This window comes from Perca flavescens, chromosome 2, assembly GCF_004354835.1.
Source record: "Perca flavescens isolate YP-PL-M2 chromosome 2, PFLA_1.0, whole genome shotgun sequence".
NCBI classification, from domain to species: domain Eukaryota; kingdom Metazoa; phylum Chordata; class Actinopteri; order Perciformes; family Percidae; genus Perca; species Perca flavescens.
The window spans coordinates 1,847,962-1,866,974 of NC_041332.1; the positions used below are offsets into that span (position 1 = coordinate 1,847,962).

The following is a 19,013-nucleotide window of genomic DNA, read 5'->3' on the forward strand; positions in this document are numbered from 1 at the left end:
CCCCTCACAGCTAATGAACCGTATGACGTAGAGTCTTGTGTGAGGTATCGTTGAACTCGGCGGGGAGTTCCCTTTTCATTGGTGACGATCTGCGGCGTCTGAGTGCCACGCAAATGTACGGTCGCAAGGAACGGCGTCCGCCGGTAACCCCGACGCGCGCAGAGGCGCGAGGGCCCGTCCATCGCTGCTCGCAGCTTTAATTTTTTATTATATTGTTTTTACGCAGGCGCGTAGGCAGTAATGGGCCAGGGCGGCACTGGCCCGCCCACTTTACTCACTGGCCCGTCCAGCTAAGTTTGATCAAAATACATTTTGTTGTGAAAAATATTCAAATGTATGTAAAAGTAAGTAGTAACAGAACTAGTTGTGTGTGTTTAATGTGTCTTCCCTTCTGATCAAAACCATAGAATAAGGATCAAACAATTAGGAAGCCTTGGAAGAGAGGTGGTTGCTACGGTAACAACAGGCAGACTCTCCAGGCTAACGGCTAGCTGGCTTTTTAGACAACGTAGGCTACCACGGATGTGTTAAACAATGCACTGTTAAACGTTAACGCAACAACAATGGCTTCTCTTTAAAGTGGTATGGACAGTTTTCTTGGATGGAATCCAGTGTAAATAAGGACGAGCTCTTCTGCAGCATGTGCTGACATTTCCCCAGCAGAGCTGACAGCCAATCAGAGAGAGAGGAGGTCCTCACAGAGGGATTACATTAAGTCAAACAGATTTCATGCTTCTTCTTATTATTATTTAAGTAACCTAGTAACCTTCCTATTTAGTAAGAAATCGTGAACACTGGTGAAGGCTTCTAGCTGAAAGGCGTTTGTGTTTTGCCCACATTAAATAAGAAGATAACTTATCTGTGAGTGTGACGTAGTTTTTAGTTTTCTCTGATCCTGTCACTGCTGTGGACTCAATACACTGTCTAAGATTTGGAGCCTTGCTGGCCACTTTTTATTATATCGCTCATAATTCAGACAATGCTTGGCTGGAAGTTTTCATTCTTTGATTTTCTTTTACTGCTGGAAGCGCATTTTCTGCTCATGATCTGACCATAGTCCTGAAGCAACAATGCTGTTATAAATGCACAAAGGATATATGTTCCATGTGTGATTTCTGTCTGATGTAGGCTATTCTATGTCATGCAGTATGTAAATGCCTTCTCTGCTGTGTGGGTTCATGATTATTTGCCACTTTGTGCTTTAAAATGGTTCATTTTATAACAGTGCTGTGCAGAGCCAGTGCTGCTGGTTCTGCCGGTGCAAATATATTTTAGCCTGAATAGGTTAAAATCAACAGGTTTTTGTTTATATTGTTGTGTACAAACTTTTTAGACTGAGTTTTGTTGGTTGAGCATGTTGTAGACAGTACTGCTATTACCGTTGTACTGCAGTAGATGTTGGAAGGTAAAATCGTTGCTGTTTTTTTCAGATTGTCCTTTTTGCTACTTCTTCGTCTTTTTGAAAATGGCCCACTCACTGTTGTACTATACTATTTCTGCCTACGCCACTGTTTTTACCTGTCACTTTTTATCAAATGTTTATCTATTACGGAGAGTTTTAGTATCTTTCTATGTTCTTATGATTATTATCTCTCCTGTGATTATAATATTTTGCCGTTTGGTCTTGCGGTTTTTGAATTAAAGAACAAACTTCAGAGATATGATCATCATTAAATGGACATTTTTGACCTGTCAAACATACAGTATCCTCCTACCTCCTCCACTCCTTCAGTGCGCAAATCACTTTAGCAACAGTACTGCCACCGGAGGAGATGTGGATTTATAAGTGGCCGTCACATTTCTAATAATATTTGTTGACTTAGTTAATTAAAAAAAGACTTATTGGATGGCAGCCCATTAATATTATTTTTAGACTATCAATATACAATATATAATCGTAATATAGACACATACAGTACAATATAGACAACAATATACATACATATAGGCACATATCAAGATATACAAAAATACAAATAAACAAATAAGACACAATATCAAGACAAGTACACATGGAGTGGGATGTAGAGAGCAATATATATGTATTATTACTGGATGGTAATAGTTAGTTAGTTATGTTTTATTTCTGTGTCATGCCAAACATTTTGGCCCATCCCACATGGGATTACAAGACACCACAAATGTACTTATTTAACAAACATCTTCCTGTCGCATATACAAATAATTCTGAGAAATACATGAATACAAATATATACATATACACATACACATACACATATGTATATACACGTACACACATACCACACACAAACAACAAATTCTCATCTACAATTCATCTCGATAAAGAGCTTAAAGAGTAATAACGTGGAAATGTTCCTCTTGGTTAGTTGTACTTGTTTTCTTTCTTTTCTTTGTTTGTGAAGACTGTTGTTTCTTGTGCCAACATTATGACAATTTGAATGTATTTGACAAGTGAATCATTTGAAAATCTGTTAATATATATATATTGCTCTCCACATCCCACTCCATGTGTACTTGTCTTGATATTATGTCTTATTTGTATTTTTTATATTATGTTGATATGTGCCTATATGTATATTGCTGTCTCTATTGTACAGTATGTGTCTATATTACTATTTGTCTACTGAATGTTTACTACTACATGTCTATGTGTTGAATATATAGAGAGTTAACACCTACCAAAGTCATATTACTTGTGTATGTGAGAATACTTGGCCAATAAAACTGATTGTAATGATTCTGATTGCTCGCTGTGGCAGCAAGCACGAGACATTTCTACTAACGTTAGCAAGGCAACCACACACTCCTCTACTCTCAGCTGCAGTTTACTCGTCTGATCATCATTCATCTTAATATCTGTAATTCATTCTGGAAGTTCTAGTTTGTATATATAATATAATTATTAAATACGTATTATTAGATAAATATATAATCAACTCGTTTTATGAACATGCGTGTTTCTAGTGTTTATAATGTCTCATAAAGAGCTGTAACTTAATCTCCGTAGACATATTTTGATAAGGGAGATTAAAGTTCAAAAGTCCATCTCTGCAGTTAGTTCACTTTGTCCCGTGTTGTGATGCAGATGTTTCTCCGTGTTCAACGTTTGGTAAGTGAGACTTTTCAGTGTTGAGCAACTCTCAGCTGATCTCTGATCTTATGTTAGTTTTGTCAAACTGTTAAACGCAGAAATTCAGGTGTTTGTGTGTGAAAAGTTGCAGTTTGTGTTGAGAAGAGCTCAGCTCTGTGCTAACAGTTAGCCCCCATGTCCTGCTAGTAGCACAATAACTTGTGTTGATTGGATTCTCAGTCATTTCTAATGTGCAGTAAAACTAATACCAATACTAATACCACCAGGTCAAAACAGTTCAGCATTGAAAACATTACTTAGATTAAAGTACACAAGTATTATCAGATTAAGATAAATGTACTTAAAGTACACAAGTATTATCAGAAAAATTTACTTAAAGTACACAGGGCAGTAAAATGTCTCCTGTGGGTGTGGTACTATTATCTGTATATTTACTGATGCCTTCAGGTGTAAGATGCATTTCATTGTTTTAAACTGTTTTATATGAAGCTGAAATTATTCTTTTCATTATTGATCAATCTGCTGATTATTTTCTTGGTTAATCAGTTAATTAATCTGTCTGTTGAAAGACAGGAATGTGAGAAATGTCGGTCACACAGTGAAGTCAAAACTTCAAAGCCACAAATGATCTTAAGTCAAATCTGCAGATGGTCACCTTTAAGAAGCTGGAACCACTAAATGTTTGAAAATGATTTAAACCTCTCATTTATCAAATAAGTTTTATTATTTATCACAATTCATCAACTCTTTGTTTTCAACTTGTATTTAAACTACAATGTATCAGATTTCATAAAGTCTTTGTTGAGTTTTTAAATCTCCATCTGTAGAGTAACTAATCTGTAGAGTAACTAGTAACTAGTAGCTGTAACTGTCAGATAAATGGAGTGCAGTAAAAGTAGATAGTAACACAATATATGGAAATACTAAAAGTACAACAAACTTTGAAATGTTCTTTAAGTGCAGTACTTGATTAAATGTACTTAGTTACTTTACACCACTTCTGATGTTGGACATGTTAGTTTGTATTGTCAATGTTTAATTCTTGTATTTAAGATGAAAAATCAATAAATCATTTACCAGTTTATGAGGTCCATGGAGTTCAAAGAGCTGCAGAAAATCCTCCTTTAATAAGATTAGATCAAACTTTATTGATCCCCAGAGAACAAACTCAGGTGTTGTAGCAGCACAAAGAGAAGGAAGTACAGCGTGCGTGTTTCTAGTGTTTATAATGTCTCATAAAGTGCTGTAACTTGTAATATTTTGATAAGGGAGATTAAAAGTCAAAGTCAATCTCTGCAGTTAGTTCACTTTGTCCCGTGTTGTGATGCAGATGTTTCTCCGTGTACAACTTTTGGTAAGTGAGACTTTTCAGTGTTGAGCAACTCTCAGCTCAGTCATTTCTAATGTGCAGTAAAACTAATACCAATACTAATACCACCATGTAAAAAAAAAAAAGTTCAGCATTGAAAACATTACTTAGGAAGTCACATGACCCAGATCGAAATGGCCGCTTGAAATTTCTCTCCGGCTCCAGGTTAAAACAAAGTAGTAACACTGTGTGTGTGTGTGTGTGTGTGTGTGTGTGTGTGTGTGTGTGTGTGCGTGCGTGCGTGTGTTTGTGTGTGTGTGCTATAAAGACCATAAAGACTATAAAATGTGGTGTTTTTGTTGAAAATAAGAAGGTAGATTTTGTTCTCTATTAGGGAAACATTTGATACATAAATGTAGATATTTTAAGACCAAACCCAAAACTGATCCATTGGAAGAATGACTTCCATCTTTTGTGTAGGTCATTGAAATGTTGAGTTTATTTCTCCAGCTAAATGCCTCTTCATACGACAGCCAGATTTCAACAGAGACAAACCTGAATAACTCAGATAATGATTCAAAGTCAATGTTGTCAAATCTTTGACTTTGTAGTTTATTTTTGTTCGTTTAACATTTATGTCTCTTTGTTGTTGTGCATTTTTAATTCAATTCAATTCAATTTTATTTATAGTATCAAATCATAACAAGAGTTATCTCGAGACACTTTACAGATAGAGTAGGTCCAGACCACACTCTAATTTACAAAGCCCCAACAATTCCAACAATTACAGTAATTCCCTCAAGAGCAAGCAGTGCGACAGTGGCGAGGAAAAACTCCCTCTTGGGAAGAAACCTCGGACAGACCCAGGCTCTTGGTAGGCGGTGTCTGACGGGCCGGTTGGGGGTGTGATGAACAGTGGATTTTTAGAAGTGCTGTTCTCAGCGTTTTGAGGCTCCAGAGGTGTCTCTGATAAACGTCCAGAGTGGAACTACAGCAGCTGAAGATGCATTCAACTGACAGTGATGTGAAAGAGACAAGAAGAGCCAATGAGAAATTATGTTGTTTCCTCTGCAGATGAGAAGCTGAGTTCAGCAGCATGGATCAGTGTGAGGACAGAGAAACCACTCTGAGTGGGGAACAGGACCGCCAGACCAAAGCTCAGAGGTCACTCTCTACTTCATTTCAGCATTTAACATTCATATAGACTGTCTTTTCATGTATACTTTGTTATTCATGTTTATACTTCACTACCCAGACAAATATCTGCACTAAGTGTATATTGCCTCTTTGCTATATTCAGCATTTTGACAGACTGCCTGTTCATGTTTACTGTGTTATTACTGACCCACATCCCTATCTAGACTACATCTTGCACTAACGGTATATTGACTTCACTACTTCTCAGCATTCATATAGACCAGGGGTCTGGTTTTTTAAACCAAGGACCTCGCAACTGAAAGAGAGAAAGAGCAGGGACCCCCTACCTCATATATTGTATGATATAAAGTTGCATATTAAACTGAGCCTACAATAATGTGTAGGGCGACATAAAGCCTTTACACCTACCTTTTTTTGCATAGAATACTAAGCTATTAAAATAGCCTACTAATTGTTGGCATGATTTTATGAATAATGTTTTAATGTCCAAAATAAATGTGGCACAGTGAATCCTCAGGATTAACTGTATCTGTGGATGGCTTTCTTAGTGACTACTTTACCTATAAGCCAGTAAGCCTATCATCAGTGGGAATGTATATTTGCTAATATATTGGATTCATGTTAAGACTTTTTAATTTTTTTAAACTTGAAAAAATTTACAATAATTTGGAGGCCCCCCTGCATTGACTCTGAGGACCCCTTAGGGGCCCCAGACCCCCTGTTGAAGATCTTTGATATAGACTATGTATTTATACATACTGCATTATAACTGATCACTGGGTCCACATCACTATCTTGACCACAATTTAATTTTGCACAACTGTATTCTGACTCGTTACTACATCTCAGCAACTTTATAGATTGTCTATTCATGTACATTATGTTATCACCACACCACGTTCTCAACAGCCTACCTGGTTAAATAATGGTTAAATAAAAAAAATAAAGAGGTGAGATGACCGTCTCTAACTGTCCAGCACTCACATCATTCCATCACCTGAAATACAGAAACTTGTAGTGATGATAAGGAAGCCATCTTTCCTCTCTCTCTCTCTAACGCCTACCAGACACTAGAAGACTCTGAACAGACTAACGTCTGACACCATCTCACATCTAATGTTAAAGACACACTGTAGTCTGAGCTCAGAGGTGAACACATAAACTTGAAACAGTATTGGCGCCTCTGTCTCACTCACACATGTCCAGCTGTCATCCTTTCTCACTACAGTCTAAAGTTACTTGCACATACAGTACATCGACATGCTATGTAGAATAAAAACTATCATCATATAAGACATGAAAGAATATGCATAGGAAATGATTTCCCACTATCACCACCATAATTCACACTCAACCTCTGTCTGTGTTGTGTTGAAGCCCAGAGCAGCAGCTCACAACTGACTCTGCTGGACTTGAACCTAAACCTGGACCTGGACCTGGACCTGAACCCAGCTGTGTGTCTATTAAGAGTGACCAGTTCATGGAGCTGCCGGGGACTTTTAAAGATCAAGCTTCACCAACAGCAGAGTAAGTCAGCATCAGTTACTTAATAAAGTTAGCAATGTTACAGAACATTTGAAAGAACAAACTCTTCCTGAAGAGCAGGAACAGCTTACTCCACACTGAAACTTGTGCTAGAAGGTTTGGTTCCATTAGAGGACAGAAAGATGACATTAGTCCTGGAGTCTTAACAATGTTCCTGTTCTCCCAGAAAGATAATGAATGACAGAGCAGGATGAGCAGAGAGCAGAAACTTCAGACTTTATTATCTGCTTGATAGCTTCTAGTTTCTCCAGCAGCTTCTGTTTCTGGAGATTAAAAAGTAAAATCTCTCTCTGGTGGTCTTCCCCTATGTATAACAGGACCACCCCGATACTGGACTCTGATGCAAAGCGGTAACATATTCATAACATTAAACTTATACTGATTCATATTTTAACTGTTATTCAACCAGAAACATTTTATTAAACCTGTAAGTTTATTTTCAACATCATTCATAATACATTTATTTGATCAGGATCCATCAGAGACCAGACCCTGCTGAACCTGGACCTGAACCAGAACCCAGCTGTGTGTCCATGAAGAGTGACCTGTCTAAGAATTGGCTTATAACCTTCAAAGATGGACGTCACTCTGTTGATCAAAGGTGAGGATTTAGAACTGAGAACAAAAGCTGCCTTCCAGTTGGTCTGATCCATCAAACACTGTTGATTATGTTTCCAACCTGTTCATCTTTCTCTCGTGTTGTAGCTCAGTTTTAGAGAAAAACTCTGCCGTGTACTCATGTTTTGTTCTAATCAGACAATATTTTCTGTTCTTTTAGATTTGGTTCGGCCCAATATTCACTTGATTTGTGTTCACACTGAGTTAAGAGAAGACATTGAGTTACATTGTTACCTTGGTTCTCTCAGTGAAGAGACTATGCCTGCACTGTGTTACATATTCCATATGTACGATAATGATTAGTACACCGAGATAGAGATATATAATCTCTTGTTGTTCCCAGAAACCTCCAAAGAAGGCTTTTGGATGTGGTTGGTGATGGTGTGCCAGAGGGACGGGCAGCAGCTGCAAAGACCTGTCTCTCCAGGTTTGGCGCGTGGTCAGTGGGTGATGTGGTCTCTGCGGCAGGTGCTAGTGAGCTTGCGGGGGGCAGAGTTTTGGACATATTGGAGTTTATTGAGGATCTTGTTGGGTTTACCATAGAGGGTGCTGTTGCAGTAGGCATGTCTGGAGGTCATGAGGGCATGGATAAGTGAATAGTGACCAGTCTAAGGATTTGCCTATGGCCTTCAAAGATCGACGTCACTCTTGTGACCTAAGGTGAGGATTTAAAACTGCGAAAAACACAACAGAGTGTTCGTGTCAAATTCTCAGTTATGAGTCATTGGTGTAAACTGGCAGCTTTCAGAACGCTGCAGACCGGAGCATTGCAACAATAGGGTTAATATCAATTGAAGGTTCTTCACCATTGCCCCCCAAAAAAAAAAGAGAGAAAGTCTTCTATCTACGAATGTTTGCTTCTATGACCACAGAAGCTGCAGACTTCCTGGCCTCATGATACCAGTGTGCAGCTTCAGGAGTCCTTAGTGAAAGACACTAGTTGTAGCCTTTGTTTGCTTCTTAGTTCTTCCTGTTGAATCACAGCGGGATCAGCAGTATGACCAACAATTTAATGTCAATGGAAACCATCTTGTTCAATGTTGTAATCAACACTTTAAGTCAGAGGACCTTTACCTTGTGTGTGTCTCTGTGTGGACAGACATAATGGCCCTCATTTATCAACTTAACGTAGAAACCAGCGCAGATATGAGCGCAGAAATCATCTTACGACAGGCTTCACGTGGGATTCATGAAAAGTTCGTATCACACCAATCCGAGCGTAAGAATGGTCGTACATTGATAAATGCGGCGGCTGGAAACGATCGTCATTTAAATATCACGCCCCAATATATTCTGGGTTTTGAGGCCTCGCCCCTACAATTTACGACATGGCGAGACGTAATCTGGCTGAGAAGCGGAACTTTTCAGAGGTGGAGATTGAAACCCTGATATCTCCGGTTCATTTGCACTAACGTGTGTACTATTTGGCAGCCTGAAAACTGGTTTTAAAGGCTGGAGAAAGAATGCGGGATGAAAAGAGATCACTGATGCGGTCAACAGTGTTGCCGTAGTAAATCGGACTCCAGTTGAAGTTTAGCCTATTTAATTTATACATCCTTGACAGTGACACATTTTCTATAGTCCTAATAGTAATATACAGGCTTCGACTGCAATCTCTTAGGCCTACATGGTGTACCTATAATTAAATAAACACACGGTAGCAGAGTTTATGCAGTGTCTTTTATTTTACTCGTGTTCATTGGAACGAGGCAACAGCTGAGGGAGAGCGCGTGTCCTCCGCCCCCCCGTGCTGGACCCTGTCTCCTGACAGCAGAGGGGCTGGAAAAACAAGCCAAAATAACTTGGTCAATGGCAGAAATAAATCATTCACTTGAAAGAGAAACAAAAACCTGAAGAATAAATAAAAAGGTTGTGCATCGTCATGTTTCCTGTATTGAATATAATGGCAAACATAACACTATAGGCTACCTTTTAAAAGTGAGGAATAATATCCTGTCTCCTTCATATAGCCCTCAGTTGGGGCTGTTCTGGACACTGCTCTCTGGGCATCGGGTCATCTGGCTCCATCGCTACATTTATGGCACCGTGTCTTCCTGTGCGATGTTGTGCAGAACCCCACAGGCTAAAACAATGTTGCAGACCGGCGCATAGAGGTCTTCTAAAAGAGCCAGATCTGCCATTGCTGATAAGTGATCAACTGATGACTTCTCCTTCTCCTGTTAAACTGATTATATGCTGCACAAGAAGTCCACACTGACTCGAAAACTTGCGTACGAGTTCAGACCAGACGTGAGATTTGATCGCAGCCTACGCTCACGTCCAAATTGATAAATGCCGAGCTTTGCGTAGGAATCGGCGTACGCCCGTCGTACGCCTGTTTTAGGTCGTACGCACGTTTCATAAATGAGGGCCAATGTGAGCTAATTCTTCCTCATTCCTTCACAGAGTGGACCAGGAGATTTCAGAGGTTCCCAGTGGTCAATCTGCCCAGCTGCATCAAACACACCTGGACTCCATATTTATGGTCTGTACATGTACAACAATTACTTTTATTTCTATCTTGTTCACAATCATCTGGTGCACGTGTTAGACCAGAGGATTGTCAGTCTGTCCAACATGAATGTAATGTTTGCTTCCATGATTTCAGTTTGATTTGATTCATATAATCTTCTGTTCCAGCTGCTGGAGGGCGACATTGTCACATTTGTGAAGAACGAGCTGAAGAAGATCCAGAAGGTTCTGAGACCAGATTATCCAGAATGCTCAGCCAGTCAGAGGGAGAATGAGGAGGTGTTGGATGGTGAGGATGAAGATCAGAGGAGGAGCAGCAGAGAGGCATTTCTAAAGATCACACTGCACTTCCTGAGGAGAATGAAGCAGGATGAGCTGGCTGACCGTCTGCAGAACAGTAAGAAGATTTATATCGTATGGGGAAGTAAACTGCCATATGTACAGTATCTCACAAAAGTGAGTACACCCCTCACATTTTAGTAAATATTTCATTACATCTTTTAATGGGACAACACTGAAGAAATGACACTTTGCTACAATGTAAAGTATTAATGTCTAAACCAGCGGACTGTATTTTGAGTTATTTTGAGGGGACTGCACATTTACACTGTTATACAAGCTATAAACTTAATAATTTACATTGTAGCAGTGTTCAGTGTTGTCCCATTAAAAGATATAATTAAATAGTTACTAAAATGTGAGGGGTGTACTCACTTTTGTGAGATACTGTACTTGATAAATCACTTATTGATCGTTGTTGTGTGTTCTTACAGGAAGTTGTTCTGGAGTTTGTAAGCGTAAACTGAAATCTAAGCTAAACAAGAAGTTCCAGTGTGTGTTTGAGGGGATTGCTAAAGCAGGAAACCCAACCCTTCTGAATCAGATGTTCACAGAGACCTACATCATAGAGGGAGGGACTGCAGAGGTCAATGCTGAACATGAGGTCAGACAGATTGAAACAGCATCCAGGAAACCAAACACACCAGAAACAACAATCAGACGAGAAGACATCTTTAAAGCCCCACCTGGAAGAGATAAACCAATCAGAACAGTAATGACAAAGGGAGTGGCTGGCATCGGGAAAACAGTCTTAACACAGAAGTTCACTCTGGACTGGGCTGAAGACAAAGCCAACCAGGACATCCAGTTCACATTTCCGTTCACTTTCAGAGAGCTGAATGTGTTGAAAGAGAAAAGGTACAGCTTGGTGGAACTTGTTGATTACTTCTTTAGTGAAACCAAAGAAGCAGGAATCTGCAAGTTTGAAGAGTTTCCGGTTGTATTCATCTTTGACGGTCTGGATGAGTGTCGACTTCCTCTGGACTTCCACAATGCTGAGGTCCTGACTGATGTTACAAAGTCCACCTCAGTGGATGCGCTGCTGACAAACCTCATTAGGGGGAATCTGCTTCCCTGTGCTCGCCTCTGGATAACCACACGACCTGCAGCAGCCAGTCAGATCCCTCCTGAGTGTGTTGACATGGTGACAGAGGTCAGAGGGTTCACTGACCAACAGAAGGAGGAGTACTTCAGGACGAGATTCACAGATGTGAAGCAGGCCAACAGAATCATCTCCCACATCATGACATCACAAAGCCTCCACATCATGTGTCACATCCCAGTCTTCTGCTGGATCACTGCGACAGTTCTGGAGGACATGTTGAAGACCAGAGAGGGAGGAGAGCTGCCCAAGACCCTGACTGACATGTACATTCACTTCCTGGTGGTTCAGTCCAAAGTGAAGAACATCAAGTATGATGGAGGAGCTGAGACAGATCCACACTGGAGTCCAGACACCAGGAAGATGATTGAGTCTCTGGGAAAACTGGCTTTTGAGCAGCTGCAGAAAGGCAACCTGATCTTCTATGAATCAGACCTGACAGAGTGTGGCATCGATATCAGAGCAGCCTCAGTGTACTCAGGAGTGTTCACACAGATCTTTAAAGAGGAGAGACAACAGTATCAGGACAAGGTGTTCTGCTTTGTCCATCTGAGTGTTCAGGAGTTTCTGGCTGCTCTTCATGTCCATCTGACATTCACCAACTCTGGAGTCAACCTGTTGTCAGAAGAACAAACGACCTCCGGGCTGCCATGTCTTAGTTTGCTTTCCAAAGACAGACCCAAACTAAAACATGTCCACCAGAGTGCTGTGGACAAGGCCTTACAGAGTCCAAATGGACACCTAGACTTGTTCCTGCGCTTCCTCCTCGGTCTTTCACTCGAGACCAATCAGACTCTCCTGCCTGGTCTGCTGACAAAGACAGGAAATAGCTCACCGACCAATCAGGAAACAGTCAAGTACATCAAGAAGAAGATCAATGGGGATCTCTCTGCAGAGAAAAGCATCAATCTGTTCCACTGTCTGAATGAACTGAATGATCGTTCTCTAGTGAAGCAGATCCAACAGTCCCTGAGTTCAGGAAGTCTCTCCACAGATAAACTGTCTCCTGCTCAGTGGTCAGCTCTGGTCTTCATCTTACTATCATTAGGAAACAATCTGGACGTGTTTGACCTGAAGATATACCGTGCTTCAGAGGAGGCTCTTTTGAGGCTGCTGCCAGTGGTCAAAGCCTCCAAAAAAGCTGTGTAAGTACAGCGATAGTTGAACTGGTATATCATAACTTAAATGCTCTGCTGTCTTTTCAACTTCTTGATTGTTTTTTCTTCATTATCGTCTTTCTAGGCTGAGTAGCTGTAACCTGTCAGAGAGAAGCTGTGAAGATCTGTCCTCAGTTCTCAACTTAGAGTCCTCTAGTCTGAGAGAGCTGGACCTGAGTAACAACAACCTACAGGATTCGGGAGGGACACTGCTGTTGGCTGGACTTCAGAGTCCACACTGTAAACTGGAGACTCTCAGGTTAGATCAGGTTACAGATTATGTTAAAATGATTTCAGATGTTTCTCTAAGCTCCTTGTAGTTCAAACAGCCTTACTCAGGACAGCATTTCTGAATCTCACAAATGGTTTATTTTCTTCTTGTTTTCTTTTTGTTGATTATCGTCTCTCTAGGCTGAGTAGCTGTAAGCTGTCAGAGAGAAGCTGTGAAGTTCTGTCCTCAGTTCTCAGCTCCCAGAACTCTAGTCTGAGAGAGCTGGACCTGAGTAACAACAACCTGAAGGATTCAGGAGGGAAGCTGCTGTCGGCTGGACTTCAGAGTCCACACTGTAAACTGGAGACTCTTAGGTCAGGATTCATCAACTTGTTTAACTGATGATCACCTAAATCCTGAATTACATAAATGGATAAACTCGTAACATGCGTAAGATTGTCTCTGCTTGTATGATTTCAAACAGTGTTTATTTAGTTTCAATCTCTTCCCATGAACATGTTTTAAGTTGTTTTCTTCTCACTCTGTTGTTGGAACTTGAAATATCAGACAGGAATCAGAGAGCTACCAGTAATGTTGTCAGATTGTTGATGGACATTAGTGGGTGTTTGATTGTGTGTTGTTTTGTGTGTTTGCAGTCTATCAGGCTGTCTGATCTCAGAGGAAGGCTGTTCCTATCTGGTCTCAGCTTTGAGCTCAAACCCCACCCATCTGAGAGAGCTGGATCTGAGCTACAATCATCCAGGAGACTCAGGATTAAAGCTGCTGTTGGCTGGACTTAAAGATTCACACTGGAAACTGAAAACTCTCAGGTATAAACACTGGATGAACATACCTCCCTGCCCCCCCATAAATATGATTGTCCCTCCTGGTGCCCTCCCCCATCCAAAAGCCCAGGGTGGGATAGCTGGCTAAATTAGCATTAGTTTGTCTTCTATCTATACAGCTGGCGAACATAATCGTGGGTTAGCCCAGTGCTGTTTAACGTTAAATACATACATAACTAAAAACGTGTCAAAAATTGATTTTTTATGCTGTTGACACCATATTCTGATTTAGGCAGTGATAAAAGGAGATATGTAAACTTCCCTCTGTAAAAACCTTTGACTCTAATATGTTGACAAAATGAATACAATTTTGAACCTGGCTTTATTTAATGTTCATATTTCTGTTCTTGTATGTAAATTAGCTAGTCCTTCATCCTCTGCTCTTTCCTCCCCTTCTCACAGCAGCAAGCACCTGCCTTCTTTCCCTGCATCTTTTCCCTATTAGCCTATAAAATTACGTGTTTTCTTATGCGGAACGGGTGAAGACACAAATTCTCAGAGTTTTGCTGGTGCGAGGGGAAGCGGACATACACATTGCAGGAGCGGGCGGGAGTGTAACACACAGGGAGCAGGATGAAGAAAACAGTCCCACACAGGACTCTACCTTGAACCTACTGACCTCAGGACAGGAGTTTTGAGATGTATTTCTCCAGGTTTCAGACTGTTCCTTCATCAGTGTATAATCATGTGTATAATGTGTGTTTCAGGGTGGAGCCTGCTGGAGTCAGATGGTTGACACCAGGTCTGAGGAAGTGTAAGTGTATTTTTAATTTCATTCATGGAACTGTGACATCACTCATTCAACCCTCTGATGTCATCATCGAAGTGCTGAAAGGTTAATAACTGCAGCTGTGTTGTGTCTCCTTCTCTCCATTAGATTCCTGTGAACTCACACTGGACACAAACACAGTGAACAGAAACCTCAAACTGTCTGACAACAACAGGAAGGTGACATATGTGGAGGAGGATCAGCCATATCCTGATCATCCAGAGAGATTTGACGACTGGTGTCCTCAGCTGCTGTGTAGAGATGGTCTGACTGGTCGCTGTTACTGGGAGGTCGAGAGGAAACGAGAGGTTGATATAGCAGTGAGTTATATAGGAATCAGCAGGAGAGGAAACAGTGATGACTGTGTGTTTGGACGTAATGATCAGTCCTGGAGTCTGTTCTACTCTGATGATGGCTACTATGTCATTCACAATAACAAAAAAACAGTCCTCCCTCTCTCCTCCTCCTCTGTCTCTGGTAGAGTAGCAGTGTATGTGGACTATCCTGCTGGTTCTCTGTCCTTCTACACAGTCTCCTCTGACACACTGATCCACCTCCACACCTTCAACACCACATTCACTCAGCCTCTTTATCCCGGGTTTGGGTTTAGGTTACGGTCTGGGTTCTGGTCCAGGTCATATGGTTCCTCAGTGTCTCTGTGTCCTGTGGAGGATGGAGAGTATCCTCTTGTCAGAGAACCAGACAGTTCAGTCTGATCAGGTCAGGTCATCATCAGCTGATGTTAATGAGGAGAACGTGGGTATCACCTGAATGGACACCACAGTCTCACATCAGTTCGTGATGGCATCCCAAAAAGAAATCTAGTAGACTGTGATACCATCACAATATTGTGAAGATTTACGTGATGCAGGTCACGTTTTAAACTGATGTATTTCAATGGGAATCATCTTTGGTGATCACAGCACGATTCGTTCTGCCAGTCGGGATGCAGCAGAGAAGCTGATACAGCTTTGATATTATTGGTATTTTTAGCCCTATAACCACTGTTTTAATCAACATTTATTCACCAGATTTTATCATGGTTAATATTTATTTCTTTTATTGATATTATTTTGGTCTATTTCAGCCAGGGAAGCTTGATTGCTTTGTTTTTTATTGATATTTTTAAAATTATAACACTTTCGCATTTCTTTATTTTAATAATATTATTTTGGCTGATGTTTAAAGGTTGAACTCTGATGAAATCAACATTTGAAATCAGTTTAAAGAGATTTGTCTCCATCTGGTGGAAAGAATCAGCAGCACAGAGGGAGAGGTGCATGATGGGAAATGTAGGATCCAACACTTTCACAAGTCTCTCATGCTTTATTTTTATTTCTTTTGTTGAAGTTTTTGGCGTTTTTCTTCCTTTTTTGTGATGTTACTTTTGCTGTATTGAAGTTTTGGTAGTTTGTGAATATGGAAGTTTCATTTTTCAACGTTTTTGTTGCTTCTTTAACGTTTTTGTTCCTGTGTCTCTTTTTTTGACATGGAAGATAGATGTACATGTTGTTGATGACCTGATCAAACAGCTGAAGTTGATTTCCTTTCTCCAGCCGCACAGAAAAAAAACGGTCGTCTCCCTGCCCAGCGTAGAGTCACATGAAGAAGAAAATGTAACCATCATTCAAATAAAAGAAGTTCTCTGCTTCCTACATGGAGTCTAACTCTCCCTTATTTATTCATTGGGAAAAATGTATAGCTGTCCAAACTAAATATATTGAATATAAAGTTATAAACAACAACTTTTGGGCAGCGTGTTGCTATGGTTACCGTGTGAAACAGTTTTTCTTCTGTGTGATCTGCCTTTTTATATATCAGCATTAATCAACAGAGATATTAAACAGGGGAAATCACTGTCTGTATGTCTTTGTGTCTGTTTGTTTTTTTCATATTATTTTTTATGATTAACAAATTATTTATTTTGTAATTTTTTAAACAAAATACAAAATATACAATTCATGTTTATTCAGTGTGCTGATGTGCTGGAATAGCAGCAATCGGCACAATGACTATTATCCCCCCATACTTGTGGTCTGTTGGTCAAAAAACGGCCATACAATTTCCCCATAGACTTGAATAGGAAATCTTTGGGAAATCGCTTAACATTGATCAAATATTGTATATTGTATCGCCATACTTTAATGTAGGAAAATAATTAAAAATTTAAACCAAAGACAAGACTTTGGTGTTTATTGGGCTGAATGGGCGTTCTGATATCAAGCACGGTTTCTACCAAATCAAAGTTTATCGTATCGTCCAGTTTTCAGATTGTTTCAGATTTTCCAATGTGTGTGTATGGGGCCAGTATTTTGAGAGTTAGAGTGGGAGTCAGAGTGTGCAGTTGCAGTAAGATTCTCATAAATCTTTCCAAACAAATTGCTCTCTCCCCTACAGTTTTCACTCTTCATACATCATGGTTGGTCAAAATGTAGGAAATGTTGTTCTGGTCGCAGGCATGTTTGGGATCCACCGGACCTCAACTTTTGGCTCTGTTCATACCAACTGCCGATAGAAACAATGAAAAAATATATCTGGAAGGACTCAGATATATTGTAAATATTGTTTCATATGTTACATTGCTGCGCTATACTAAATATTATATTATGTTATTCTATACTGTGTTATTACACTATAATTACACAAATTTACTAGATTATACTAAACTATGTTTGACCCCTGCAATTTATTCTATTATAATAAAACTCTGCTGCTATTAATTACACCACTGTCATTTATCACCAAAACCACCAGACTCCATGTAAATAATCAGGACTTTTAGCGTGTATAGAGCCAGCATATTTCCACCAGACTCCATGTAAACAATCAGGACTTTTAGCCTGTATAGAGCCAGCATATCTCCACCAGACTCCATGTAAATAATCAGGACTTTTAGCATGTATAGAGCCAGCATATTTCCACCAGACTCCATGTAAATAATCAGGATTTTTAGCGTGTATAGAGCCAGCATATCACCACATGTAAATGGGTGAATTAAGGGTTTATTTCAACCAAACAAGAGTGGTGATTGTTGGAACAGTGGAAGGATGAACCAAGACGGCTTTTCATAGTTTTATTTAGTTTCTGTCCACTTTGAATGAAGTGTGTTTTACCCTGATAAAAGTCCTGATTATGTACATGGAGTCTGGTGGAGATATGCGGGCTCTATACACGCTAAAAGTCCTGATTATTTACATGGAGTCTGGTGGAGTTTGGTGATGGTGATTTCAGGGCTGTTTCATGTTAAACTAAAAGGATCTTACTCTTTAACTAAAAGGTCTATCTCTGTAGGGATCCATCCCATAATGTTGTCAGACACTTAGAATAATAATCTGAGTCTGTCAGCAGCAACAACAGAACTTTTAGTGGACTCTAACTGACGCTGAACTTTTGTGTTACATGAAGATTAACCAAAAACACACACACGTCACTCAGGAATCAGAATCCGGTTTATTACCATATAAGCTTTCACATACAAGAGATAATGTGCCTTGTTTTATAGCAGAAAACTCAAATGTAAGAGTATATGAAGAAAGATATATAAGAAATACAAGAATCTTCATAAACTCCTTTGAAAAGTGTCACATTTGCTCCAGTTTCATTTAGTTAAAGATATTGAAGGAGTGTGAAAAGGTGGAAAAAGAACTCTAATGTTTTACTATAGTAACAATACTAATATCACAGTGTAGAAATATTCTGATACAAGTCAAACTTCTGCATTCAAAATGTTCCTGAAGTAAAAGTACAAAAGTATCGGCATTAAAACAAACCTAAACTACCAAAAGTAAAAGTCCTGATTCTGTAGAATAATATACTGTATATGTTATATATATGTTTGTTTTCTATTAATTGATGCTTTAAAGCAGGAGAGTTTCTCAACAGGCCAGACTGGAGAAGAAGAATCACATTGAGTTTATTAACATGCTTTAATTCAAGAAAAAATGCTATGAAAAAAGTGGCAAAAATGCTATGAAAAAAGTGACAAAAATGCGATGAAAAAAGTGGCAAAAAATGTGACAAAATATTTGATGAAAAAAGTGGCAAAAAAGTAGCAGAAATGTGACGAAAAGTGACAAAAATGCGATGAAAAAGTGGCAAAAAATGTGACAAAAAATTCGATGAAAAAAGTGGCAAAAATTCGATGAAAAAAATCGCTAAAATGTGACGAAAAAAAGTGGCAAAAATGCAACAACAAAAAGTGGCACAAATGTAACAAAAACGTGAGAAAAAAGTGGCAAAATGTGATGAAGAAAAATGGCAACAATGCGACAAAAAAAGTGACAGAAATGCAATGAAAAAAGTGGCAAACACGCGACAAAAAAAGTGGCAAACGCGACAAAAAAAGTGGCAAAAATGGCATGAAAAAATTCATTAAAATGTGCCAAAAAACGTGACGAAAAAAAAAGTGGCACAAA

General features: G+C 39.5%; 1 protein-coding gene across 1 annotated transcript; it reads left to right on the plus strand.

The window, feature by feature from the left end:
* The first annotated feature begins 5,478 nt into the window (after nucleotides 1-5,478).
* Nucleotides 5,479-15,314, plus strand: LOC114570218 (NLR family CARD domain-containing protein 3-like). The gene is made up of 11 exons (XM_028600474.1): nucleotides 5,479-5,546; nucleotides 6,918-7,067; nucleotides 7,558-7,686; nucleotides 10,110-10,188; nucleotides 10,344-10,499; nucleotides 11,188-12,581; nucleotides 12,729-12,761; nucleotides 12,859-13,032; nucleotides 13,641-13,814; nucleotides 14,329-14,383; nucleotides 14,715-15,314. Exons 1-11 carry the CDS (start codon nucleotides 5,479-5,481, stop codon nucleotides 15,312-15,314), a joined length of 3,012 nt encoding a protein of 1,003 aa, XP_028456275.1.
* The last annotated feature ends 3,699 nt before the right edge of the window (nucleotides 15,315-19,013 follow it).

What these genes read in the sequence shown, in the direction of transcription:
- LOC114570218 (XM_028600474.1), top strand. Translation starts at nt 5,479, where the DNA reads ATGGATCAGTGTGAGGACAGAGAAACCACTCTGAGTGGGGAACAGGAC. An exon ending in CTAGTGAAGCAGATCCAACA is followed by an intron (nt 12,582 to 12,728) that starts GTCCCTGAGTTC and finishes TCTTTTGAGGCT; the next exon opens with GCTGCCAGTGGTCAAAGCCT. An exon ending in TGGAAACTGAAAACTCTCAG is followed by an intron (nt 13,815 to 14,328) that starts GTATAAACACTG and finishes ACAAATTCTCAG; the next exon opens with AGTTTTGCTGGTGCGAGGGG.